At 38.5% G+C, this 27,695-nt stretch overlaps 1 protein-coding gene across 1 annotated transcript in view; it reads left to right on the top strand.

Annotated features, from left to right (window-relative positions):
• LOC119739374 (centriolin-like) overlaps positions 1-27,695 on the top strand; it is a 306,576-nt gene that overhangs the window by 42,584 nt on the left and 236,297 nt on the right. The window contains exons 4-8 of the mRNA XM_038214300.1: positions 917-1,189; positions 8,367-8,553; positions 20,025-20,218; positions 26,581-26,706; positions 27,133-27,358. Of these exons, the coding sequence (XP_038070228.1) occupies positions 917-1,189; positions 8,367-8,553; positions 20,025-20,218; positions 26,581-26,706; positions 27,133-27,358 (1,006 nt within the window). The remainder of the gene's footprint in view (positions 1-916; positions 1,190-8,366; positions 8,554-20,024; positions 20,219-26,580; positions 26,707-27,132; positions 27,359-27,695) is intronic.

Genomic DNA, 27,695 nt, shown 5'->3' with positions numbered 1-27,695 from the left:
ACTTTTTTTGGTGTCTGAAACGTTTCTTTATTCGACAAGCAGTTGTTCAAACATCACAATACAATTTTTTCTGGAAATTTGTAATCAAGAAACAATGTAAAACATTTTTTTTTAACGAGCATCTACCGTAAATGTTTTGATATATAACTTTTGTGGCCCTTTTTATAGCTTTCGTAGTGTAAATGGAACCGGTCCAGAGCTTTTTGACTTTAGAATTTGGAGACCTTACAAAATTGAAACCACTGCGGCCGGTGCAGCTTATACGCCGGTGCGGCTAATACGCCGATGTCAAATTTTAATTTGACACTAGCTACATTGATACTAGCTACATTGATATACAGTCCGATGACAGATTACCTGAAAAGTAGATATATAACAATGCTTTCCAAGCAATCGCATAGAATTTACGGACAACTGTTGTTGCAACCCTCAATTAAGCAACAATGTTTTTAGTGTAACAATCAAATCATTTGTCTTTCAGGAAGGCCATAATGTTCATCTCATATATGCCCCTTTCAGCTTGAAACAAGTCTAGCAACAATTTTTTTTTATAAAAACAAATTTAGAAATCAATCCATGTCATGTATATTTTGAGATCATCAAAAAAATGTCCTTTAATCTCATAAGTTACTGTTTGTATAATATATTTTTCATTTTTGATAAAATACGGAACATTACCCATTGATAATGTTTATTTTGATGATAATGCCTCATTAATCTTCAGATTGGTATTTATCATATGCGGATTCAGCATCACCAAATTATGTAACATAGTTATGTTACAAACTGATATTTAAAAAAAAATGCAACTTCTTGTCTTCAAGGGGCCCTTCTTTATCTGGCTTGGACTGAAAGGTATGGATTCTATTCTCCTATTCATAATATTTTCCCATCTGTTCCATTCACTTTTTTCCAGTACATTGAAAATCTTGAGGGTCTTACAAATCTCCAAGTCCTGATGATCAACCACAACCAGATCAGCAAGATAGAAAACCTCCATCACCTAATGCGACTCAGGGAACTAAACATCAGCTGCAATAGGATCAACAAGGTGGAAGGTCTGGAGACCTTAACACACCTGCAAACCTTAAACCTGTCTCACAATCTTATTGAGACAATTCCAGCCTGGCTAGCCAAGAAACTCACTGCACTGAGAGCATTCCACATTGCTGGGAATCTGCTTTACTCTGTTAGTTTACTTCATTTACAACTTGACATCTTTTCATCTTTTACAAATCAACTCTACCCTAACCACTAATTCAAAGATTTCAGCATATGGAATAATAATAATGATAAATATTATCATTACGGTAAATGGGTCATTTGGGAGACATTCCCATAGACTTGTGCACAAAATTTTTCAAACTTCAATGTGCCCTAACCCAATATTCCCTTCTCCTTTTTCCACGAATTTCGGTACGTTTACTGATTAGACCACAAGCAACAAATATAACCTAATTGCCACAATAAAATTTTGCCTCTAAAGGGGGACTGTGTGCGAAGAAACTACAATAACGTGTCTCCTTAAAACTAATAATCATGCATATTTTGTAAGCGTATATATCCACCAACATTGGTACTACATGTACAGTATTACCCCTGTTCACCAAGCCACTAAATCATTCAGCTATTTAGGGAGTATACATGTGCAGCTTGATTCTGCCAATGTTGTAACAAAAAAAGCAGCTACCAAAACCATCAATCACAGTGTTAACCATCTCAGCCCTCACAGCTAACCCAATTTGTGGACCTGTGAACAAAAGAGATCTACAGGGTGTTGGAGGTTTGAACGTTTTGTGGACTTACCACGTCCACCCAACGTTTTGCCCTCTCTGAAAACAGTTTTAGAGGCATTTTGGGTTAGGGTTATCTGTCGCAAAATGAAGAGGAACAGTCTAGGAAATCTGTATCGAAAATTCAAGTTGAAAAAGTGTTCACAGTGCAACTAAAAGTACTTTTTTGGCTGTTTCGGCAACCAGCCGAAACAGCCTTTGTTTTCGTTTAGATTTTTTTTGGGGGGGGGCTGTTTCGGCATTTTGCCGAAACAGCCTTTGTTTTTGTTAAGATTTTTTCTTTTTTTGTTCTTTTTCAGTCATTTTGCCCATAGCATTTGTACACGTTTTTTTGTTACCGGCGCTAAGGGCACTAAAATTAATCCGATTGCCTTTATACTCAGCACACATTTAGACCAGCAGCTGAAGTTGTGTGCCGAATATTGACTTCATCGTGCCGTCATCATGAGTCACGTGACGTCACATTATATGCGAGTTTTCTGTTGTGACCATTTTCTAGCAGAATTCGGCTAGATCTGACAGATTGGGCTATATCTCCAGAACTACAGGTCCGATTGGGTTGAAAGTTGGTATGTACCTAGACCGGGATGTCTTATAGATGAAAATTAACTTGACGCCGTGATGACGTCATCACGTGACGTCATATAAAATAAACATATTTTGAAGGCCTATATCTCCTGAACTACAGGTCCGATGGAGTTGAAAGTTGGTATGTACCTAGACCGGGATGTGTTATAGATGAAAATTAAAGTGACGTCATGATGACGTCATCACATGACATATGACATCATCGTAAAAATACATATTTTGAAGGCCGGTATTACAAGAACTACAGGTCCGATTGGGTTCAAATTTGGAATATACCTAGACTGGGATATCTTATAAATAAATAAAAAATGATGTCATGATGACGTCATCACGTGACATATGATGTCATAGTCAATAAACATATTTTAAAGGCATATATCTCCTGAACTACATGACTGATTGGTTAAAAGTTGGTTTGTACCTAGACCAGGATGCGTTATAGATGAACGTTGTAGTGGCGTCATGATGACGTCATCACGTGACATATGACGTCATAGTAAAGTTGCATATTTTGGAGGCTAAATACCTATGATTGGAAAAATGGTTTCGCAAAATTGTGCACAATTTCTGTTGATATGACTACATGCGACAAGTTCCATTCAGTTGACAAATATAGATTCTACCTAAACCTCAATATGATATCGATCACAATATCAGCCGTGTCATGATGACGTCATCAGATAAGAATAGACATTCAATCCAATCTGCATTTTTAAGCATATGTCTTTGTACCATTTGTCCTCATGATTTTGCAACTTTCGACTTCATCTATTATCTCCCGTAGTCTATAACATGACATAAAAAACACAATAGCGAAACAGCCATATGTTTGTCAACAAACATACATCTAGTTTCTTTTTGGCTTTTTCGCAATTCAGCGAAAAAGCCTTTGTTTCTGTTCTGATTTTTTTTTTCTCCCTACTTTCTTCTTTTTGTTCCATGCAAAATCCCATAGACATTTTTTACACGATTTTTGTACACGCCACTTTTGGCATTGAACTTTGTCATACATCATTCAAATTAAGCATATGCATTGTCCTTATGGCAAAGTTGTGTCCCAAAGAGTGACGTCATGATTACGTCATCAGGGGTCACGTGACGTCATCACAAACTTGCATATTTTGAAGTCCTATATCTACAGAACAGTATGGCCGATTGGGTTGAAACTTGGTATGTGGGTAGACAGGGATGTGTTATAGATAAAAAATCAGGTGACGTCATAATGACGTCATCATGCGATTTTATATGAATTTTTTTAATTTTTGGACTTTTTAGCCATATCTCACAAACGCAACATGCTAAATTCAAAATTCTGTTTGTATTATGTTTGTTAGGTTGTAGGTTTATGCACACAATTTTGAAAAATGTGTGACGTCATCATGACGTCATCAAAAATTCGAATTTTTTAAAACACATATAAGGGAAGGTACGATCGTCATGAAACTTTGTGGATAGCTATATAATGGTACCAGTATGCACAATCCGAAATGACGTCACCGTGACGTCATCGGTAGATTTTGTATGATTTTTTTTAAATTAAGAATTTCATTTTGCTTCCAAAATTTTACAATTCCTTTCATCGGATTGACTTCAAACTTGGTACAAACCAAGACCACAATGACAAAATGTGCATTGACACGGGTTGTCAAGATGACGTCATTGCAGGGCATGTGGCGTCATGTGATACAATTATATTTTAGGAATTATTCTAAGCATTTTGAACAACATTTAACTGCATGAAGCACTCTAAAAAGTAAATGCAAAATGACCAACAAAACATAAACATTTGTTAACTGCGAAAAAGCCCTGTGTTCTGTTTTTAAACCAACATATAGCTCTAGTTTTTTTTTATTTTCAGTCATTTTGCCCATATCATTTGTACATGATTTTTTTGTTACCGGCACTTTGGGAACTGAAATCAATTCGATTGACTTTATACTTGCATACACTTAGACCAGCAGCTGAAGTTATGTACCGAAGATTGACATCATCGTGACATCATCATGAATCACGTGACGTCACATTATATGCGATTTTTCTGTTGTGACCATTTTCTAGCAGAATTCGGCTAGATCTGACAGATTGGTCTATATCTCCAGAACTACAGGTCCGATTGGGATGAAAGTAAAAATGTACTTAGACTGAGATGTGTTACAGATGAAAATTTAAGTGACGTCACGATGACTTCATTACGTGACATGTGAATCGTATTAAAAATTGCATAATTTGAAGGCCAATATCTACAGAACTACAGGTCTGATTGGGTTGAAACTTGGTACGTACCTAGACCGGGATGACAATTAAAGTGACGTCAGGATGACGTCATCACGTGACATGTGACGTCATATTAAAAGTGCATATTTGAAGGCCTATATCTACAGAACTGTATTGGTCCTGATCACTCTACCGCACATGTTGTCCTATCAGCCTTACATGACATAAAAATACAATAACAAACTATTTTCTTTTCTGATGTGACGTCATCACGTGACATGGGACGTCATAATTCAAAGCCCTATGAGAATGTTATTTAATATATACATAACTACACATCCTTCCTGGATGGAACTTATACTTGAAACTATGTCACATATATGTCTCAAAAAAGTTACCGAAACAGCCCTGTGTTTGTCCACAAACATAAATCTACTTCTCTGTTGTTTTCTACACGAATACAAAGGAATATCCACAGTAGGCATGTGTGTGCATGAGTTTGTTTCTGCATTCAGTAGGGGACGTTGAACAAAAGAGGACAATAGGGTACCCAATTCCTGAAGGTCCCCAATTTGGCGATGTGTACAAAACATATGGGAGGTCTTCTTAAAAAGTACAACCAAAAGAGGGACAAAAGTGGGTCCCCGATTGTAGGCAAATACACACTTGTATGCGTGCGAGGATGGGTGGCCATCACCGCGTTATGGGGAATTTGATTATTATTGGGCAAATTAGGACCGAGTTGTGTGGACTTTCTGTTGTCCCCACAGTGTCTTTGGTCCCCATAGTACCATGGGACAACTTGTGTGTGGTTTCTACAGTTACGGAACAAACATGCGTGCTCTTACATATTGGCACTTATGGGGTACCGGGAACAAAGGGCAACAATAGGGACAATGGTACCACACAAGTCTGTCTTTAGAAATTGAAGTACCCAATAGCTATGTGTTTTGAGATTTCTAAGGGGACAAAGGAGAACAAAAGAAAGGGATTAGGGTCGAACAATAGTGGTACCCCATAAACCCCAAATGCTAAGTGCAACTCTGTCTGTATGAGTTTGTTTCTGCATTCAGTAGGGGACGTTGAACAATACAGAACAATAGCGTCCCCAAGTCCCGAGTACAAACAAATGAAGGACAATAGGGGGTCCCTGATTGCAGGCGAATACAACAAATGAAGGACAATAGGGGGTCCCTGATTGCAGGCGAATACAACAAATGAAGGTCAATAGGGGGTCCCTGATTGCAGGCGAATACACACTTGTGCGTGCCCATATTTATGTTACATACCTAGTGTGGACATTGCTTTGTTTTCCTGTCTTTAACAAAATCATTTTACTCAGACTGTGAGAACTCTTTCATCCCAAATTTGTTTGTATGATTCCCTTGAGTGTTTCTCTTCATTTTGCGACAAATAAACCTAACCCAAAATGCTTCTAAACATGTTTTCCAGAGAGGGGAATGTCGTAAGGATATTGGCAAGTCCGCACAATTTATCAGAAAACTGGTTTATGTGGACATTTTTTGTTCAGAAATTCACATTAAATGTAATGCTTGTACACTAATCTTTGTAAACACCTGCTATCATGGACCCCTATTGTCCCTAATCCTCATTCCTTTGTTGGTACTTAATCTTTTTAGCAACAGCTCTCATTGGTTTTGTACACGAATTTCAATTGGTCAGTCATGGACGTATTGTTTGGTTTGAATACCAAAGGTTTGAATAAATGAACACGCCCACACACACGTGAGTAGGTTTATGGTATAAATTAAGGACACACACGTGCAACAGGAACCAAATCAAGGACGACCTCAATTAGAAAATGTGTACAAAAAATAATGAGAGCTGTTGCAAAAAAAGTAAGAATTATAAAAAAGGAAAAGGGAAGAGGAACAATAGAAAATCTTTGATTTACATTATAAACAAACGTATGTGGTTGCGTGAGTTGCTCAAAGCGGGTGCAACCCACAAAGCAGTGAGGCAAAGCCTTGTCTTCATAATCTGATACCCGTGGGGTATTTTATTTCCTTTAATATAGTTTATCTTATCCCACCCATATCCTTCAAAATCCATTTGGAAGATATAGTCCGATCAATTTAAGTTAAGACCTAGAACAAATTGCAATAGAAACCATTCAAGCATCAAACAACTTCAAATAAATACACAAACAACATGTGAAAAATCTAATTGTTTCTATGGAGTGGAAGGGTGTTTTTTTCAAGCATTTTTGTTTTTAGATAAAAATTTGGAACGTGGAACAGCATGGGCTGTTCTGAAAGTAGAACCGAAAAATCTTAAGTTAAACTATTGATTCAGCGCCTGAAAATGATGTTTGATTTGGTTAAGAAAGTTCAGGAAATACTGGGCTCAGGTAGTGATGCTTACAGTACATTTTTTAGTACATGAAAATATGAAACAAAACCTCTCAAAACACTTGTCTATAAGGTTGATGAGAAACAGGTGTAGTTCTGTACATGAGATTTCCATGCAGGTCACACATTCTCCATACGGTAGGGTACAGTGATGTAACTTTAAACAGCTTAATGGAGAAGATCCTGATCAAAATAGGACAAATGATTTAGACGTCTACTTGTACTGTCGAGAGTGAAATGCACTTCTCTAGAAAAGCAAACTTGAGTCCCAACAAAACAATTTTTTATGGATCAGTTCTCGCATTATTATTACTTTAAAAAGAAAAGATTGGCATGGTCCACCCCCCCCCCCCCTCCTCCGGCCTAAGGCTTTGATCCGGGTGCTCGGTTCAATTTTCACTTCACTTCATTTATCCTGTTACTTTGTCTTTATTAAGGTTTTTTTTTTAGTATATATTCTTTTTTTTGGAGAATTCATATGTTATTTATAAGTTATGCCATTGACCTAAATTCATCACAAAAGGGACACACAAATCTCAGATTTAAGATATTTTCCATAATATGTAAAATTGGACTCTGGCCTGTTGGCGTAGACACCTGAAATTTAATTTTAATGGATCTTTTTGTCATTTCCTGCCCATGTTTGAAGTAGACCTGTTTATGCAAATATTTTACCTGAAACAAATAGTTAATTGAGAACAAAGTGATTTATTTTAACCAATTAATAATTCAGGCAGTAAACAAAATCTCAATTTTTTATATTTTTTTCAAATAAATACGGTGTTGCAGGCGGCAGTGTAAATTATTTTACATTTTAATAATTGGTGGACATGGAAAAATCGTCTGCTGTTATCAGTTGTGTCACACGAAGTCTCATACGTGATGTGAATGGATTTTCTGATGGTAAACAGACGGAAAAGAAAACGTGACGCTCCCCATACTGTTTATGTATGATGAAAGAGTAGTAGTGAAAAAATGAATAAAAACACTTTTCCACTCCTTTGATGAAATTAGATTTTTAGTATTTTGGATAGTGATAAATTGTATTTCCTTAGCGCGATGGCATTAAAATAAATCCTGTTGCAATTTGTTCTAGGTCAGTTCCTGTGTTGTTCTAAAAAGAGCGGTATAATATGGAGGATTTCAGAATTTCAGAAGATACAGCCAAGCCACTTTTCTTTGACGAAGTCTGAAGAATTTATGTCAATATATCCACAGCAGTATATTTTGAGGGATTCAGAGAAGCTACACAAAATGGTTGCCAATGGAGGTCAAACTATAGATATAACGTGATTTATTGATGTGTGCCTCTGATATTATGTAAGAAAGCTAGTACGGTCTAGATGACAAAATTCCATCCCCAAAAGTCACAAAATGTTTTTCTGCATTCTATCTACAGTTGTCTGATGTATTTAGACTGCGTCCACTCAAGGATCTGATGCAGCTTTCGATAGCTGACAATCCATTATGTGACCTTCCACACCACAGGCTGTTTGCTGCGTTTCACCTTCGGACACTGCAGGTTCTAGACAAGCAGACAATCACAGAGAGTGAGAGAAAGCAGGCAGATGACAGGTTCGAGCAAGGTAAGAACAAACAAATTGTAAAGATTATCAGTTCTAGCAACCGTACGTTTTCCAAAATTCAATTCCATGTAATGCAGAATTGGATGCAGGACATGTGGGTTGAGGTCCTAGTTTTGTTTCGTATGAAAAAGTGTTGTTAGTTTTACTGAACAGTAAAGGATTTGGGTAGATTAAGGACATTCTTTGGAAACTGCTGAAGGATAATCTGTAAGCGTATTAGCAACTCTTTAAAAAAAGATAACTAGAGGTTCGCATTTGTTGAGTTACAAATGCAGTGTTCGGGCTTGCATCTATTTATGTCATAAAACTTTGCCACAATAGTCAACTGAAAATTCATTTTAAACGTTTTTCCACCTGCTGCTGGAGGATGCTCTAACATTTTATGACGTCACTGGTAATTTTTTTTGTAAAATACAACCTAGCCAGAGATTAACATCGTTGACAGCAAGTTCTTGTCTTTTTCCACTTTTGTATTTAAGGCACTTCCAGTTTGTGTACACACCGAAACAGCTCTTTCTTCTCCCTTCTTTTTGTCGCCACAGAATCAGTACAAAAAGGGAAACTGAATACTGATTTAGTTCGGAGAGGATACATGTTTTTTTTTATGAAGTTTAAATACCGTATGAAAATGTAAAAAATATAAGTGTATAATAACACCTGACTTCCGGTTTGATGACGTCACAGCATTTAAGATACAAAGGTCAACATTAAAACGGATATCATTAGTTGGGCTACGAACAAAGTCGTAAGACAGGGATCAAATGATAGAATTTAAAAAAAAATATCTTTTTCAAATTCTCCCTTCAGTAACTTTCGGTCTGATGACGTCATAATTTTAAAACCTTTAAAGTTATATGTAGTTGATAAAAAAATTACAAGGGGCAATTGAGTTATTTGGACGGATGGTTTTTAAAAAAATAAAAAAGAAACCCTATTTGATGTACCGCTAGAGGGCAATCTTTCAGATGATGACGTCATAATGCTGTTTTTTTTAAATCCTTTATTCCTTTCTAATCACTTCCATAATTTATTTGCTTATAGAAAAAAAGCTTCTGCTTTTGAGTTATATTCAATTCTTATTGCACTCACAGTAACACACAAAAAACGAACATGATGCTCTAAGATATATATATATAGCTGAAACTATTTTCTCAAATTTGGCCCTTAATTGCTTGTAATTTGATAGCTGATGATGTAATGATGACGTCAGATTTTTTTTAACATCTTCGGACGGGTTCACGTTCATACCAGGTTTTGTCATAATCCCGTAAATTGTTTGGAAGAAATTTCTGTCTGTATTTTGAATTCACCTATATTTGACCCAGAAGTAAAAAGATCAAGCAAGTTCACATACATGACAAAAAAATGTTTATTAATTAATGGTCTTTGTGGTTACAACGTATGAACATGGTAGATTATTTTTTTCGAGAGTTATAAGTGAAAGACGTTGTCATTTTCAACAAAAATTGTTTGTAATTTGACACCCGATGACATCATCATGACCTCAGAGTAATACGCGCCACTCGGGATGAGGGTCAATATATGTTCAAAGTTACAAGTTCACACCATAAACCATTTAGGAGAAATCCGCGGAGAAGTATTTTCCAGAAAAAAAAGAAAGAAAGAAAGAAGATTTATCAGAACAATTCTAAACAGAGTTTGGGTTGTGCCCGACCACTCAATAATGTGAAGGAAAAAAAAACTTGCTCTGACAGTAAAAAACAATTATGACAATTGTACTGGTAAAAATATCCATCTCTGCACAGAATTCGGTCAGAACCAGCTGGGTTACGGTGGTATTTCTATACTATTCTGTAATACAGTTTGATGATCGTCGGATTTGAATAGCGCCCCCATTGAAAGTATGGTATGAGCCCCTCCCCCCACCCCACCCCACCTATTGATTTTACAGGAATCTGATTCCTTTTCTGGCCACTCTTCTGGCACCACTCACCGGTGCATTGGCAACATCACCTGCAAAACATGTCATACATCTCATCTCTTGCAGGGTTTGTGGAGTACAGTATTTTGGGGAGACTAAGAATATGCTGAACTAGATTTAATTATGTTTGTGTACAAACATACGGATGTTTCGGTTATTTTGTTATTGTATGATTATATGTCATGTAAGACTGATATGACGTGCGGTAGAGTGATCAGGACAAATACAGTTCTATAGATATTTGCCTTCAAAATATACACATTTAATATGCCGTCACATGCCACTTAATAACGTCATCGTGAGCTCACTTCGATTTTCATTTTGTAACACATCCCGATCTACATGTAGGTTCATTATCAACTTTCAACCCAATCAGACATGTTGTCCTGTAGATACATGTATAGGCCTTCAAAATATGTACTTTTAATGTGGCGTCACATGTCACATGATGACGTCACCGTGACGTCACTTAAATGTTCATCTATAACACATCACAGTCTAGGTACATCCAAAGTTTCAACCCCATTTTCCTTCAAAATATGCACTTTTAATGTGACGTTACATGTCACGTGATGACGTCATTGTGACGTCGCTTAAATTTTCATCTATAACACATCCCAGATAAGGTACATACCAAGTTTCTGACTGGTGGTTTTGTAGATATTGTGCTTCAAAATATGCACATTTAATATGACGTCACATGTGACGTCATCTATAACACATCCCGGTTTAGGTAAATACCAAGTTTCAACCCAATCTGACCTGTAGTTCTGTAGATATTGGCCTCCAAAACATGCTATTTTAATATGACATCACATGTCACATGATGACTTCATCGTGACGTCACTTCAAGTTCCATCTCTAACACTTCCCGGTTTAGGTACATACCAAGTTTAAACCCAATCAGACCAGCAGTTCTGTAGATATTGGCCTTCAAAATATGCTATTTTTAATATGACATCTCATGTCACATGATGACGTCATCGTGACGTCACTTAAATTTTCATTTACAACACATCCTGGTTTAGGTACATACCAAGTTTCAACCCAATCTGACCTGTAGTTCTGTAGATATCGGCCTTTCAAAATATGTTATTTTAATATGACCTCACATGTCATGTGATGACGTCATCGTGACGTCACTTCAAATTTCATCTATAACACATCCCGGTTTTAGGTACATGTACCAAGTTTCAGGCCAATCGGACCTGTAGTTTTGGAGATATAGACCTTCAAAATATGTTTATTTTATATGACGTCATATGTCGCGTGATGACGTCATCATGACGTCAAGTTAATGTTCATCTGTAAGACATCCCGGTCTAGGTACATACCAACTTTCAACCCAATCGGACCTGTAGTTCTGGAGATATAGCCAAATCTGTGAGATCTAGCTGAATTCTGCTAGAAAATGGTCACAACAGGATTATCACATATAATGTGATGTCACGTGACTCGTGATGACGTCATGATGACTTCAATGTTCGGCGCACAACTTCAGATGCTGGTCTAAGTATATGCCGAGTATAAAGGCAATCGGATTAATTTTAGTGGCCAAAGTGTTGGTAACAAAAATACGTGTACAAATGCTATGGGCAGAAATGACTGAAAAAGAGAAAAAGATCTATGTCTGTTTGCAACAGAACATAGGGCTTTTCCGCATTATGTTTTTTAATTGAGGTTATGTTTTTATGCCCCACGGCGAAGCCGAAGGGGCATACTGTGGGTGGGTGGGTGTGTGTGTGTGTGTGTCCGGACAAATCTTGTCAGCGCGATAACTTGAGAAATACTTAACATATGAACTTCAAATTTGGTTTGTGGATTGTCCTTGGTAATCCTAAGAAGCCTTTTGCATTTGGGGCCGAAAGGTCAAGGGTCAAGGTCACAGTGGCTAAAACAATAGAAATCTTGTATTTATTCTGAGATCGTAGGGATTAGGGATTAATTCATATTAAACCTACAGAAGACAGTAATGCTGTCAATGAACGTTCCTTTTGACCAAGGTACATGTAAGTTGATGTTAGAGTGGTGTTATGTCATGGAAACAGTCACGGTTGCGGGGCATTTGTGTTTGTAAACACACCTGACTTGTTTAGTTTTGAATGCAGTATCATTATTTTATGCGCTGTTTGTTATTTAGATTTAGAACTTGAAGACTGGACACCTTTAAGATGATGCACTGGGACCCATTATGACGTCATCATGGCTTCTGATTTTGTATCTTTGTAAATATATTAATGTGGTCTTTGTCTGCACCAAGTTTGGAGTCGATCAGATCAAAAACAGTGTCAAATTTTGTAATAAGAAAAATAACTTAAAAAATCAAAAATTCATAATAAATCAGCTGATGATGTCATTATGACGTCATTTCAGATTTTGCATACTAGTACCATTTTCTACCTTTCCATCAAGATTCATGACGATCGGATCTTCCCTTATATGTGTTTTGAAAAATCTCATTTTTGATGACGTCATCATGACGTCACACATTTAAAAAAAAATCTGTGCATATATCTATCACCTAATAAACCTAATACAAAACAAATTTTGAATTTAGCATACTGCGTTCGTGAGATATGGTGCTAAGCCTCAAAATTTCAAAAATATGTATACAATCACATGATGACGTCATGATGACGTCATCTCAATTTTCACCTATAACACATCCCGGTCTACCTACATACCAAGTTTCAACCCAATCGGACTTACAGTTCTCTAGACATAGGACTTTTAAATTTGCACATTTAAGATGACGTCACATGATGACATCACCATGAGGTCACTCCTCGGGACACAACTTTGCTATAGGGACTTTGCCTATGGTAACTTTGAATGATGTAGGACAAAGATCAATGCCAAAAGTGGTGCTGACAAAAGACGTGCACAAAGTCTATAGGATTTTGGGTGTGGAACAAGAAGAAGAAGAAGAAAGAAAAAAAATCAGAACAAAACAAAGGCTTTTCTGCAACTTTGCGGAAAAGCCAAAAAAAATAAAAATAAAAAATCTGAACGAAAACAAAGGCTGTTTCGGCTGGTTGCCGAAACAGCCAAAAAGCGTTTCTGGGTCATTCTTCAGTATTAAAGCGTCTACTTTGGGCCTTTTAAAAATTTGGTATTTTGTTTTCAAATGTTAATTTCTTTCATGGGATGTGATCATTATGTTGCACAACAACTACAAGTAGCGCACGGCGCAATCTTTAGTTGAGTTTTAACCATTTTATCAAGATTCAATTTTCAGTGTTGTAGCATAGGTAAAAATGCAAAAGTCATATCCGTCGCACCTTTTGTGACGGAAATGACAATATCTGAATGAATGTGAAGCCGAGTAAATTCAAATGAGAGCTTTTAAAGTATGAACATAGAATAATAATCAGTGAATAGTTAACATGTTAAACCCTATTCATTATCATCCTTATTTTATTACCATTATCGGCCAAAGAAAACTTAAAGAAATCATATGATGACTTCGTATATGATGATCATATGATGACTTCGTAGTGAGCTCCGCTCGTCCTAAGTTCTATGTTCTAAAGCGTGGCATACTGGCATCACGACTTCAACCAATCTGATGCTTGGGAGGAGTCTGCATTGAGGTGAACTCTGTTATAACATTACTTAGTAATACAGATTCGGTTATATTTGGCCGTTCCTGTAACGTCAACTACACCATGCCTCCGAAGAAGCAGTCGTCCCACGAGGTCCTTACAATTGACCCTACAATCCTGTCCGCCACCCTCGTTGAGGCATTTAAATCCAAGAGTCTAATTGATGCCCTCGTTCCAGCACTGACGGAAGCCATAACAGACGCCGTTAGTAAGAACATGCATGAAGCTATGCAGCTAGAATTCGTCAAGAGGGATGAAAAAATCAACCAACTCAATTCGAAAGTCCGCCATCTTGAACATCGCCTGGACGACTTTGAACAATACTCAAGGCGCAACTCATTACTTGTGTACGGCATTCCTGAGGAAGGACAAGAGAGCACAGATAAAAAGATCATTGAAGCGGCAAAACAGTTCGTTAATGTTGACATACCAGCCACCGCCATCGACCGCACCCATCGCCTCGGCGCAAAGACGGACCGGACTGGGGAACCACGTACGCGGCCAATTATCGTCAAGTTTAACAGCTATAACATCCGGGCAGTCTTCTACCATGCGCGAGCTGGTTGGTTTCAAGGGAAAGAACATTTTCGTCCGCGAAAGCTTGACCCCTGAAAGGCAGAGATGGCTGAAACAGGCAAGAAACCACCCCTCGTCCGTGAAGGCCTGGACCCAGGATGGCAGAATTGAAGTCAAGATGAAGAATAACGCTAAGCTGATCATAAACAGCGAGAACGACCTCAAGAAACTTCCATAAGCCACAGGACTGACGGTCACTGCCACTGATAACTCCATAATGGATAATGGATGAGTTACATTTGTATTTCATGCCTTAAGATTTGAGAGGTTGGTATTGTGACACCCAAAATATTTTGCTTTATTATCATTGTTGATAATAATGATTTTCCCCCTTGGAAGGAACAAACCAGCCTCTGCGTGTTTTGAAATATCTTGCTTTTTAGGTATTGCCTCTACAAATCATTTTGCGAATGCTCTTCTTTGTAATGACAAGTTATTTCACAATTAGTCACGTCCCTACTTAGTCATCTACCCATTGTTGTGTCTTATCGTTGTGTGTACATGTTGCGTCTTGTTATTGTTATGTGTTTGTGTAGCAGTGAGACCCGGATATACATGTTTATCAAATTCATTTTTATACCAACCTTGTTAAATGGTTTCATTGATGGTTGATAATACACCAGTAGTTGATCCTAACTTAGATCCTGATATTAACTTAGATGTTCCTGATATTGCTTGTGAGTACTATGATCAAGACCAGTTCTTGGATAATTTTTCTGGAGCAGATTATTTTAAATGTCTGCATATTAATGCTCGTAGCTTGGCCAGCAGCATCTCTGATATTCAGCAGTATCTTAATATCCTGGGTGATGATTTTTCTATTATTGGTGTTTCTGAAACATGGTTGAAAGATATTGATGATCCCTTGGTTAAACTCAATGGTTATGCCATGGAAGGTTTTTGTAGACAACACAAAAGGGGAGGAGGCGTGGCATTTTACATAAAAAATGATCTCACCTATAAGACACGCCAAGATATTTGTCCTAATACTGAAGACTTTGAGTCTTGTTTTATTGAAATTGAAAATTCTACATGAGGTAATATCATAGTCGGAATTTTGTATAAACCCCCAGATGTTTGTTGTTCTAATTTTTCTGATTCCTTTAATGATACACTAGCCCGAGTACAAAGCGACAAGAAACGGGTGTACATTATGGGTGATTTTAACATTAATTTATTGCTTCATGATACAAGTAGTAGTGTTAAAGATTTTATTGATACATTGTCATCCAATTCTTTTTTCCCGCTTATCAACAAACCTACTAGAATTACTCCCGATAGTGCTACGCTCCTCGATAATATTTTTACTAATGAGTTTTCAGATCACAAAACTGGTATTTTACTTACTGATATAAGTGATCATCTTCCCGTATTTGCAGTTGTAAATAATTACTCCAGAAATACCTCGTCTAATTTGAGTACGTCCAGACATGATTCCAGCGACACTAATATTCAGCATTTTATTCAAGATCTTTTGGATATTAATTGGGATTTCATCACCAATTTTGACAGTGTCAATGATTTTTATTCACATTTTCTAGAGTATGTTCTTCATTTTTACAACAAGCATTTTCCTGAGAAAGAAATTAATACTCGCTTCAATAGGAACAAGTCACCTTGGTTAACTGAAGGAATATATAATTGTATTAGAAGGAAAAACTACCTGTACAGAAAATATCTTGACAACCCCACAGATCATACTAAGCATGTGTACACTCAGTATAAAAATATCCTTACTGGTTTGATAAAACGTGCTAAGAAGAATTATTTGCACCACAAATTTAATAGTGAAAGGAATAATATCAAAGGCACCTGGAGACTTATTAATTCTTTATTGAATAAATCTAAGTCCAACACTAATCCATCTTATTTTGTACATAATGGTGAAAATATTGATGATGCATATAGTATTGCTAACCATTTTAACGATTACTTTGTAAACATTGGAAACAGGATAACCAGCAACCTTCCATTGTCTGATCGTTCTTTTCTTTCCTTTCTTGGAAACAGGTGTTCTCATTCTATATTTTTGAATCCTGTTACGCAAGCAGAAATTGTGAATGTGATTAACAAATTCCCTAATGGTAAAGCCCCAGGCTGGGATGGTTTGAGTTCCTTTGTTGTTAAAAAGGCCAGGAATGCTTTAGCTATACCACTTGCTCTGCTCTTTAATCAGTCAATTTCTAAGGGAGTCTTTCCTGACGAATTGGTAAAGTGGTTCCCATACACAAAGGCGGTAGTAGACGCGAGTTCTCTAATTATAGACCGATTTCTATTTTACCTGTTTTTTCCAAATAATTTGAAAAACTTGTGTTCAGTCGCATGATTGCATTTATTAATAAGTATGGCCTCTTGTCTCAATCTCAATACGGCTTTAGAGCAAATCGCTCTACAGAGTTGGCTATACTTGATGTGTTAAGTAAAATCATCGATGCCTTTGAGAACAAGCAGCTTTCTGTTGGTATTTTCCTGGACCTGTCCAAGGCCTTCGACACTGTTAACCATGATATCCTTTTAAATAAATTGGAGCATTTTGGTGTCCGAGGGTTGGCCTTGGACTGGTTCAGAAGTTATGTATCAAATAGAAGGCAGTTTGTTTCTTACAATTTACATCACTCTTTAGAACAGTCCATCACTTGTGGAGTCCCTCAAGGAAGTGTGTTAGGTCCATTACTATTTATTATTTATATCAATGATATTTGTAGATCTTCTGATGTCATGTCTTTCTGTTTATTTGCAGATGATACTAATTTAATTTACAATCACCATAATGTGGATACAGCCATCCAAACTGTTAATGTTGAACTTGTTAAAATAAGTAGATGGCTGATTTCGAACAAATTATCAATTAATTTGCTGAAGACTAATTACATTATTTTTTGTCCACGCCAACATAAATACCGGGCCACAGTTTCTCTTAGCTTTGATGGTACTGTACTCAATCAAGTCAAGACTACTAAATTTCTTGGACTTTGTATAGACGAAAATCTCACTTGGAATCGCCACATTGATGTTTTATGTAGTAAAATTTCTAAAAATGTTGGGGTTATGAATCGTCTGAAGAATTTTGTACCTAAAAATATTCTTTTAACATTATATAATTCCTTTATTCTTTCATACTTGAATTAATTATGGCCTACTTTCTTTTTGGGGATCTTCAACCGTACATGGCTCCAACAAACTTTTTAAGTTGCAGAACAAAGCTGTTCGTATTGTAAATAATGCAGGTTACCTTGATCATACCACTCCTTTATTTGCCAAACTTAATATTCTGAAACTGAATGATCTCTACCACCACCGACTGGGTATACTTATGTTTAAATATACTCACAACATGCTCCCTCCAATTTTTAATCATCTATTCTCATTTACTTCTTCTGTTCATTCATATGAAACACGTAGTTCATCGAAAGGTGATCTTTTTGTGAGAATAAATAGAACTTCCTTTTTTAGAAACAGTCCATTTCAACGTGGTGTCATATACTGGAATGAACTCAACATTGGTTTAAAAGAGTGTACTACTGTGGTTTCATTTGCTAACAAATTGAAAAAATTGATCATCAACACTTATACTTTAACTTAAAAAACATTTTTTTTTTCTGCTTTGCTTAGTCATTATTTTACACATTGTACCGGGTCTCACTCTTAAACCTATTGTCCTGTCTTAGTCCGTGTGTAGTTGTTTAAGTTTTGTCCTGTCCCAGGGAAAGGTGCAAAAGCAGTGCTTCACCTTTTTCCTTTATGTTGACATCATTTAATATTTACACTTAATTACATACTTTCTGTGAAGAATGTTTTGTTTATACATATATATATACTGTTTTCTGTCTGAATTGTTACCGAGGATGTCAATGTGAAAATAAATGTCGAATTGATGATTGATGATATCCGTCACGGTAAAATGTGACGGAGTTGACTGTGACGGAGCTGACAAAATTAAAAATCAAACTCGTATAGCCCCATCTACTGTTTGTTTGAAGCATGAATACCAATGCCCTTGGAAGTTTACACAATTCTGATCGTACTCATGAATACTTTTTTAGAATAAAAATATAAATAAAGCTTGTTTTAAAGCATTCGTAGATGACGCTGAATAAAGGTACGCACCAGTATTTTAGCTAAAAGTCACGATTTTTATGTGTTTTTTTATTCACGATACGTGGAGAAAATTTGAACACAATGCACTGTCGTATCTCACGCGTGTACAGAGACCGAGGTAGTGTTTCTATTCGTTTTTTATGAACTATTGCGGGCGCTGCATACGTTCGTGACGGTATCTGACTGAAATCCTCAAGAAAAACATTTTTCGACAAAAACGATAAAATTTATGACTTAATTGGTTTATAATGCCATATTTTGAAGCATTGAATAGATTTAAGTGATAAAGGCCTTTTGTTTAAGAGTAATTTCTTGAAGAAAAGCCCCTCCACCAAATAAATATAACGATCGGAATTTTTAGATAGTACGATCGGGACATGGGTTTTTCGGGGGTCCACATCAAACATCAGAAAATAAAGAACAATATAAACTCAGAATCAGAATTGTGTTTATTAACACAAATCCACAAAAATACATATCATGTTTACGCATTTTCCATTGTCTAAGTATTGGGACATGAACGTAGACACTTAACGAAGAATGACCCTTCTTTGGTCATCGATAAACTGTCAACACCAAGAGACTGGTCACCCCTGTCGACCACCACCTCAACCTCCCTAACCATTCAATTTCCTATATGACATTACAGGGTATAGAGTCCCTTGGCTGTTGCAAGGACTCAGTTCGTCTAAGCAGGGAGAAAGTGTGGATGAAGCGTCTTCGGACTGTTGAACCACATGGTCTCAACATCCAACAAGGCCACGATTAATGTTTCTATCTCTCCAAGTTTAATTTGTTTCAGCTCCATCTTAACCTCTGTGGTTTTTACCCATCCTTTGTTTTTTCCCCATCCCTTTCTCTTTATACTGACAACACTGCCCTTGCCCTCCCCTTTCTTCTTCTTTACCCTGTTACATTCATCACCACTCTCCTTGTTCCCCCTGCATCTTTCCCTCCCTCCATCTTTGAAAATCACTATAAAATCAACTTTGAGAGATCTGATTTTGCTTTTTGGGGGAATTGTCTTCATTTTGAAGTCATGTGACCCTTCCTTCCGGTCCAAACTGGAAGTGCCTTATAATTTGAAAATGGAAAAAGATGTGAACTTGCTTTCAACGATGTTAGTCTTTGGCTAGGTTGTACTATGAAATAAATAGATACGAGCCTGACCACTCTGTGTTTGTAACTCAACAAACGCGAACCTCTAGTTAGTATTTTTAATTCACTGTGTACATGTATGCTTTTACCAGAGGAATTAGAGAACCTAGAAGTGCAACTCAACAATGAAGAGAAGAAATTGCGATCTCTCCAGGAGAACCACAGCAAGACGCTGATGGATCAGCAGCAGTCTATGAATCTCATTGCATTGCTCAAGACTAAGAATCTAGCACATCAACAAACCATCATTCAGCTACATGGGGAAGTGCATGCTAAAGATGACCTGGTAAGGCACTGAAATAGTTTTGTTAAAAGTTTAAAAGGGTCCATGCAATAAAATCCTTGAAATTTGCCCTTAAGTGCAGTTAAACTTTGTTTTCAGTATATTACTCTTATGGTGTTGCGTTTTTGCTTTTTTTGCACATACGAATTTCCATATTCATGGACAAAACATTTATTCCACCTAAGACAGACATTTTAAGGTTACCAGAGTTGTCGTAATCTTGTTAGCTGTCTCCGGATACAGTTGGGAATAGCTTTTGTTTTCGTTAAGATTTTCCCCTCTCCCTTTTTGTCCCCTCTTCCACTTTTAATGCATAGGTTTTGTACACCCTTCAGTGGCGTAGCCACGTGGGGGCGACAGCCCCCCCATGAAACCTTGTCGCCCCCCCCCCCCTGAGATTTTGAGTTTCTAAAAAAATTATCATTGATGTACATGACGCCCCCCAGGAAATGTTCCATCCCCCAGCGCCCCCCCCCCCCCCCCCCCCCCCCCCACTGAAAAATTCCTGGCTACGCCACTGACACCCTTTTATTGTACAAGCCAGCGAGGCGTTAATTGCGCACTGCGGTTACCAACAAAGGCCCATCATTGTGCCAGTCACCCGCATGTCCAAGACCAGTCATGATTATCGCGCAAGGATCTGTCCATGACACAGGCTAGTACAAAATGTGTGATTAGCATACACCAATATATGGTACCCCGTATGTCACTAGATATGAATATTTATAATGTTTCGCTCAAAACTTTTGAACTGGAGCGTGCTATGAAAAAAAAAACCACTTTTTAAAACTGTTGTACGGCCTGCCAATGCAAACATGCAAATTTATTTGTTACAGGGCATTATATTCTTTACATACAGGGTTCCATCAGGAAAGAAGTTTGAAATTTTCGGAGAGTGCATGTTAACACCAACCTTGATCCTGACTCATCAAATTATATGCCCGAGATTCGGGAGTGACTTTTTAAATAATTGCATCTTCTGAAGGCCTAGCACTTTCATACATCTTAGGCCGTGTAGTTCGGGTAGAGAAAATTACCACAAAATTAAACCAACACAAAACACTCCCTGCTGCAACAATTTTTCTCAAAATCGATAAACAAAGCATAATCTGATATTTACATGTCGAGCACACTAAAAGAAATTATTTCATTAACATTACATTGCACAAAAGAAACTTAATATTTCTGTTACAAAACAAACAATTCATGTACTTTTTAGCAACTCTATTTTTATTATTTTGAACAATGATTGCTTGAATTCAGCCCTCTCCAAACATTGGATTTGAAGCAGCATATAATTTATATCCATATTGTTTTTACAGCTTGGAATGACCAGCTATGTACTCTAAAATAGTTCCGTAGGGGCACTTATATTTTTCAATGGGGGCACTAAAAGTTTTCAGGGGGCACCAACATTTTTTAGTGAGGGCACAGCACGGGGGGGGGGGGGGGGGGGGGGGGGGGGGGGGCACTAATATTTTTCAGTTAGGGAACTAACAGGGCACAGGGGGCACAAACATAAATCAGTTGGGGCACAGGGGGCACTTAAAGTTTTCAGAGGGCACCAACATTTTTCAGTGAGTGCACAGGGGGCACAAATATTTTTCAATGGGGGCACAGGGGCCGGCCAGTAATATTTCCAGTGAGGGCACTAATATTTTTCAGTGGGGGCATTGGAGGCACTAACATTAGGGCACAGGGGGAACAAACATAGTTCAGTAGGGACACAGGGGCACTTATATTATTCAATGGGGGCACAGGAGGCACTCAAAGTTTTCAGGGGGAACCAACATTTTTCAGTGAGGGAACAGGGGGCACTAATATTTCCAGTGAAGGCACTTATATTTTTTAGTTAGGGAACTGGGGGCACTTACATTAGGGCACAGGGGGCACAAACATAGTTCAGTAGGGGCACAGGGGGCACTACAATTTCCAGTGAGGGCACACTAAAGCCCCTGTAATACCTTTGCGTATCCTAATTCCTTATGAGTTCCTTATCAAAAATTTTCAATACGCAGCCGTACGCTCAATTAACGTCGAAATGTTTTGATCACTTTGACTTATGTGCGACGCACATCTACCGTACAAGTAACGAATTAAGCGCATCCATTGCGTATGAGATGCGTATGAGTTGCGTATGCAGTGCACAACATTATTTTTCGGGCTGCGAATAGGTCAGTATGCAGTGCACATGCCGAGCGTATTCCGGACGCACCCGACTTATGCCGACCGCATGCTTGACGCACTTCTGAGCATATTCCCGCCGCATTTCCGCCGCTCGCCGTTCAGCGTGCGTTGCATCTGCGCTGCAAGTACGCTATGTATACGTCCAATACAGGCAGCTCATATGCTGACGGGGTGCGTCACGAACACATAGCGGACTCGTACTGCACTCGACCGATGCGCTGCGTATTTATTACTTATGACCTGCGCAACAGTGTACGCAGCGTAGTTTTGTGCATGCCCAAAACTATCCTGCGTACTGGGCCGTACCATGCGTATATCTGCGTACATAAAACCTACACAAAACGATACAGATGCATATGAGGTGCGTATTGTGCGTACGACTGTGTATGAAAAAAATGTCAATGCGCAACTCATAAGGAATTAGGATACGCAGAAGTGTGACAGGGCCCTTAGGCAGTGTTGTTGACTCGAGTTGCTGACTTGGACTCGAGTCGCTATTTTTTTTACTTGAGACTTGACTTGACTTGGGGAAAAATGACTTGAGACTTGAAAAAGTATGACTTGTGACTTGACTTGACTCGAATAAGTTTGTCTTGCTGACATTAACACGTTTCTTAAAGTAAAAAAAAAAAAAAAAAGCTCTGGGCATTGTGCGGTTGAAAAGAATGCAGATATACATGATATTTTTTTTTAATTTCCTTTCATGATGCACGCTTTTATAAACACATTCCCATCTCTACTCCAGCTCTGTCGTCGAACACATAAACTGGTTCCTGTACGTACTATGTAGTATGTGCATCTCATATATATATTTTTTTTTTAAATGACTCGAGACTTGACTTGACTTGAAAAATATTGACTTGGGACTTGACTTGACTTGACTTGCTTAAATTTGACTTGGGACTTGACTTGACTTGGAAAAAAATAACTTGGTTACAACTCTGCACTAAGGCCACCAGCATGAATGACATTATATTATTAAAGCTATAGGGGTGCACACCGGTAAATCGATCCGCCAAGCTCATGAATAAAAGTTATACCCTCAAAATATTCTATATTAGAGAGTTCTGAGTGCCGTAAAATTGGGGAATTGAAGAGATATGGTAATGAACCTCTGGCCCGGACTTGGGGCTTCCAATTCTGAGCATTTTGGATGCTATTGGGCTCGAAAGTGGCGCTATTTTGCCGTGTTGTGGAGGGATCGTTTTTCAAGATGGCTACTTTTCCGCTTTGGGGAAAATAGGGGTCGTCTTCTTTGGGTGAAAATATCTCGAAAAGTCAATGGTCAACCCACCAAAAATTGAAAAGAAAACGAAAGATGACATGTTGATTATCATTTTTCTGTGCAGCTTGAATACCTGTGAGAGTTTTGAGTATTTTTAAAAGAATTTTTAAGTATGGGCATTTAGCACTAGTGTCTATGGGAGTTTATTTGCAGGTATGCATCCATAGAGGATATATATTTTTTTATTCTTTAAATTACTTACTTAAAAAATGTCCCGAGATTCCAGCACTTGGTGGCTTACAGTTTCAGCTCCTCATCCCGCTTTCGCTTTCGCTTTCGCTTTTGGGGCATTATTTCAACCCAGTAATGACGTATTACGTATGCCTGCTAATACGTAATTGAGTATGTACATGTGCATACCTATCTGTATTTAAACTTCGCAGCAAAGAAAAGTGACCTGACCTACTTGCTTTATACGTGCCCGATAGAGGGCGTGTTTTTTTATGAGGCCTTGTTCGAATCATGTCATGCAACGATTATAATATATTTCAAATTAGGTTTTTGCCCTTCACGATGTATAAACACTGTATACTCAGTGTGTTACCTCCCAAGTGAAAGTTGAAAAAAATCACTCGGGTGGGACTCAAACCCACGACCTCCTGCTTTCTAGTGCAGACGTCTTACCACTCGACCACCGAGCAAATGGGATCGGTTGGCTGGTTCGAATCTGATGTACATAGCAGCGGGTACCGCGTTAACTAGGGCAAAAACCTAATTTGATCATCACCCCGACGCAAAATTCCATCTTATGTATAATATATTTATTATACATTATTGCCATAGTTCCGAGTAATTATGATACGACCTTACTTATAAATGACATTACGCTGATCAATCTTCTTTTATTTCGTAAGTAAAAAAAAGGGCACTCTGAAAATATTGGGGTGGGTAAATACCACCACCCCCCCCCCCCTGGTTTGGAGAAAAGTGGGGAAAAAATCGTCTTTAAGGTCGCCCTCTAGTGGCGCATCAATGACATTTAATTGTTTAAATTTATACCTTTTCGTCATAATTTTACCAAATTGCCCTAGATATCCTTTGAACAACCGCACATTTTAGAATCGTGACGTCATCAGACCGGAAGTTATGGAGAGAAATTTAAAATGATCAGTATTCTTTTTTAATCCTTCGTTTTGATCAGTGTTTAATGACTATGTTCGTATCACAGACAATAATATCCGGTTTAATGTTAATCTTGGGAGTCCAAATGCTGTGACGTCATCAAACCAATCATTTTTGGCGAGCTGCGAAGCAGATGCGAGCCTATGTAATACCAATTTCTGTCCGTCTGTCCGGGCGTCCGTCCGTCCGCCCGGCCGCCCGGCCGTCCGCATTCAGATAAAAATGTTGAAGTTTTTGGTTCTAGTTAACTTGGGGAAAAAAATTAAATGTAGTTGTCATGTATCATCTCTATAACTTCAGTTAGGTTCATATCATTGCAGTAAATTTTATGATTTTATTGAGGAACTTTAATTCAAGGAAATGTTAAAGTTTTTAATTGTTACATGTACATGTATACTGGTATGCATGTACATTATGCATTTTGGGGATGTGCATGAGCTTCTGGTTTGATCTTTTAGTTTATGGGGTTGGATTAGGGATGGGGTGGGGGAGGGTGGGGTGGGGTGGGTTGGGGGATAGGGTTGGAGTTAGGGTTTGTGTGAGTAGGATGAGTAGGGGAGCTCGGATGGGTGGGGCGGGGTGGGTTGGGGTGGGGAGAGGGGTTGGAATACTGGGTTTGGGTGGGGTGGGGATTTGTAGGGGTGGGGTGAGAACAGGTAGGGAGAGACAGGTAGGGGGAGACAGGTAGGGAGAGGATGGGCATGGATGTAGGGGTTGGGTTAGGAGGGGGTTGGGTTAGGAGGGGGTTGGGCAGGGGGCGGGATATAGGATCGGAGTAGGGGTTGGGTTGGGGATGTGTTGGGATGGGTAGGGATGGGTTGTTGTAGGGGTTGGATAAGGGGAGGGGGCAGTATATAGGGATCAGAGTAGGGGTTGCATGGGGTCAGGTGGGGATGTATGGGTGGGGGAATGGGGTGGGCGGGATATTGGAATTCGAGTAAGGGTTAGGGTGGGGATGTGTAGGTTGGGTAAGGACAGATAGGGTAGGTGGGTGTAGGGGGTTGGGGTAGGGGAGGATAGGGGTTAGGGGAGGGGGAAGGAGATAGGGATTGGAGTTTGGGTGGGGTTGGGATGTGTAGGTGATGGGGTGGGAATGGTTAGGGGAGGATGGAATGGGTGTGGGTAGGGGGTTGGGTGGGGGAGGGGCGGGTTGGGGATGGGGTAAGGTTTTGGGATGGGGTAAGGTTTGGGGGAGGTGGTGATGGTGCTGTGTCTACATGTACATGTATACCCATTCTTGTTCTGCATTTGTGGCGACTACACAAGAGTTTTCCCATGGTAATACAAGTATGGGGAGCAGAAGACACTGTTAGGCTGCAAAAATCCACAACTGGGTCCTAATTACCCTAACAATGGAAAACTCCCCCATAATACAGTGACGGCTAACCTATATACACATGTATTTATTAGGTAATCTGTTGACGTTTTATGTTGACATTTAAAAACTGACCCCTACACCTAGGCACATCAACAAGAATCCTGATCGCCTTCCATCATGCCCATCCCCAACCCTACCTTCAGCCTCCCTTCCTGCCTTGGACAGCGAGCCATGGCGGCTTCGCTGTTCTAGTTTCAATCAATATGACGAACATGTAGGCATCATAATATATGGTCAAATTAGTTCAAAATTTTACTCTTTTTTTTCACTTCCCTGTTACTTTGCTGATTATTAGCAAATTTGAAATACAGCCTTTGAAGTCCTCTTTTATTTACGTAGTTCTTTTTATTGTGGTGATTTGTCATTTTAATGTGTGATTGTGTTAAATTGCAGTTGAAACGCAAGACAGCTGAGTTGAACAAGGCCTGTGAGAAGCAGTTTCGATTGGAGCAAGAACTAGCCTTCCAAAAAATTGATGCAAAGTTTGAGCCACTTGCATTCCATCTTGATATTGACGAGGTGATCTTTTATTGTATGGGTTTCTAGGTTATCTAGGTATTACAAAGTTTACTGACTTTATGAATGTGTGTTGATCAGATAAGTCAAAATCTGGCCTCCATTGCCTCTTATTTTTTTGTCCTAGACTGTTGCAACCAACATTCTAACTCAGTAAAGAATTATCCTTTGGAGAAATTTAAGAACTGCTTTTCAGGTGTACCCATCGCCCTGTCCAACAAATTTTCTTGAAGTTTCACTGATAAGATTTTGTTGAATTTTTTGCATGCGCATGGCTGAGTAAAAAAATCCTGCATTGATCATTGCATGAAAGAGATGAGCTATCGCTTGTGGGTTGGGAAAAAATTGCTTTGCCCCTTCAAGTGCAAAATTTCATGTATTTGGTTATTTAGACAACTTGGTTCAAAGAATACATTTTTTTCTTGACAGGCTGAGGGAGGTACCGAAGAGAGTCCTTACATTGGCAAGGCTGGGTATAAACGTAACGAATTAGCACGCCAACAGTACTTTGATCCTTCTAAAGGCCAAAGCATCAGAGAGTCTCAACAGCAGGGACAAGAGGTCTTGGACATTGATCCGAGCCCTGAAATACAAGAGCAGCTACATGATGTATTACAGGATAGACTGACAGACAAACAACGCCAGATAGCTGCAGGTAGTCTTGTAACTTGAAACCGGGAGCTAAGTTGAGTTTAATTTGCAATTTGGCCACAAAATGTTTGATGGTTCCAGGCCATTGTCCATCGGGGGGGGGGGGGGGGATTTCTGAAATAGCCATTCTTATAAGTTTCCCTGGGTCGGATGGGGATCATGAGAACCAATTTCAAATGTCAAAAATTTTGAGTTAAATTAACATGTAGCGCACAAGTGCCATTTTTGGATTAAAGTGTTTAGATTCACCCTCTGATACCAAAAATGCTACTTAGCAATGGACAAAAGTCGGATAAAGTTACTTCGTGCCGGGATTGTCCATTACCAGGACCCAGGCTTTT

Source organism: Patiria miniata, unplaced genomic scaffold, assembly GCF_015706575.1.
Source record: "Patiria miniata isolate m_02_andy unplaced genomic scaffold, ASM1570657v1 HiC_scaffold_30, whole genome shotgun sequence".
Taxonomy (NCBI): Eukaryota; Metazoa; Echinodermata; class Asteroidea; order Valvatida; family Asterinidae; genus Patiria; species Patiria miniata.
The sequence above is the reverse complement of the archived record's forward strand: the minus strand, read 5'-3'. Positions and strand labels throughout refer to the sequence as shown.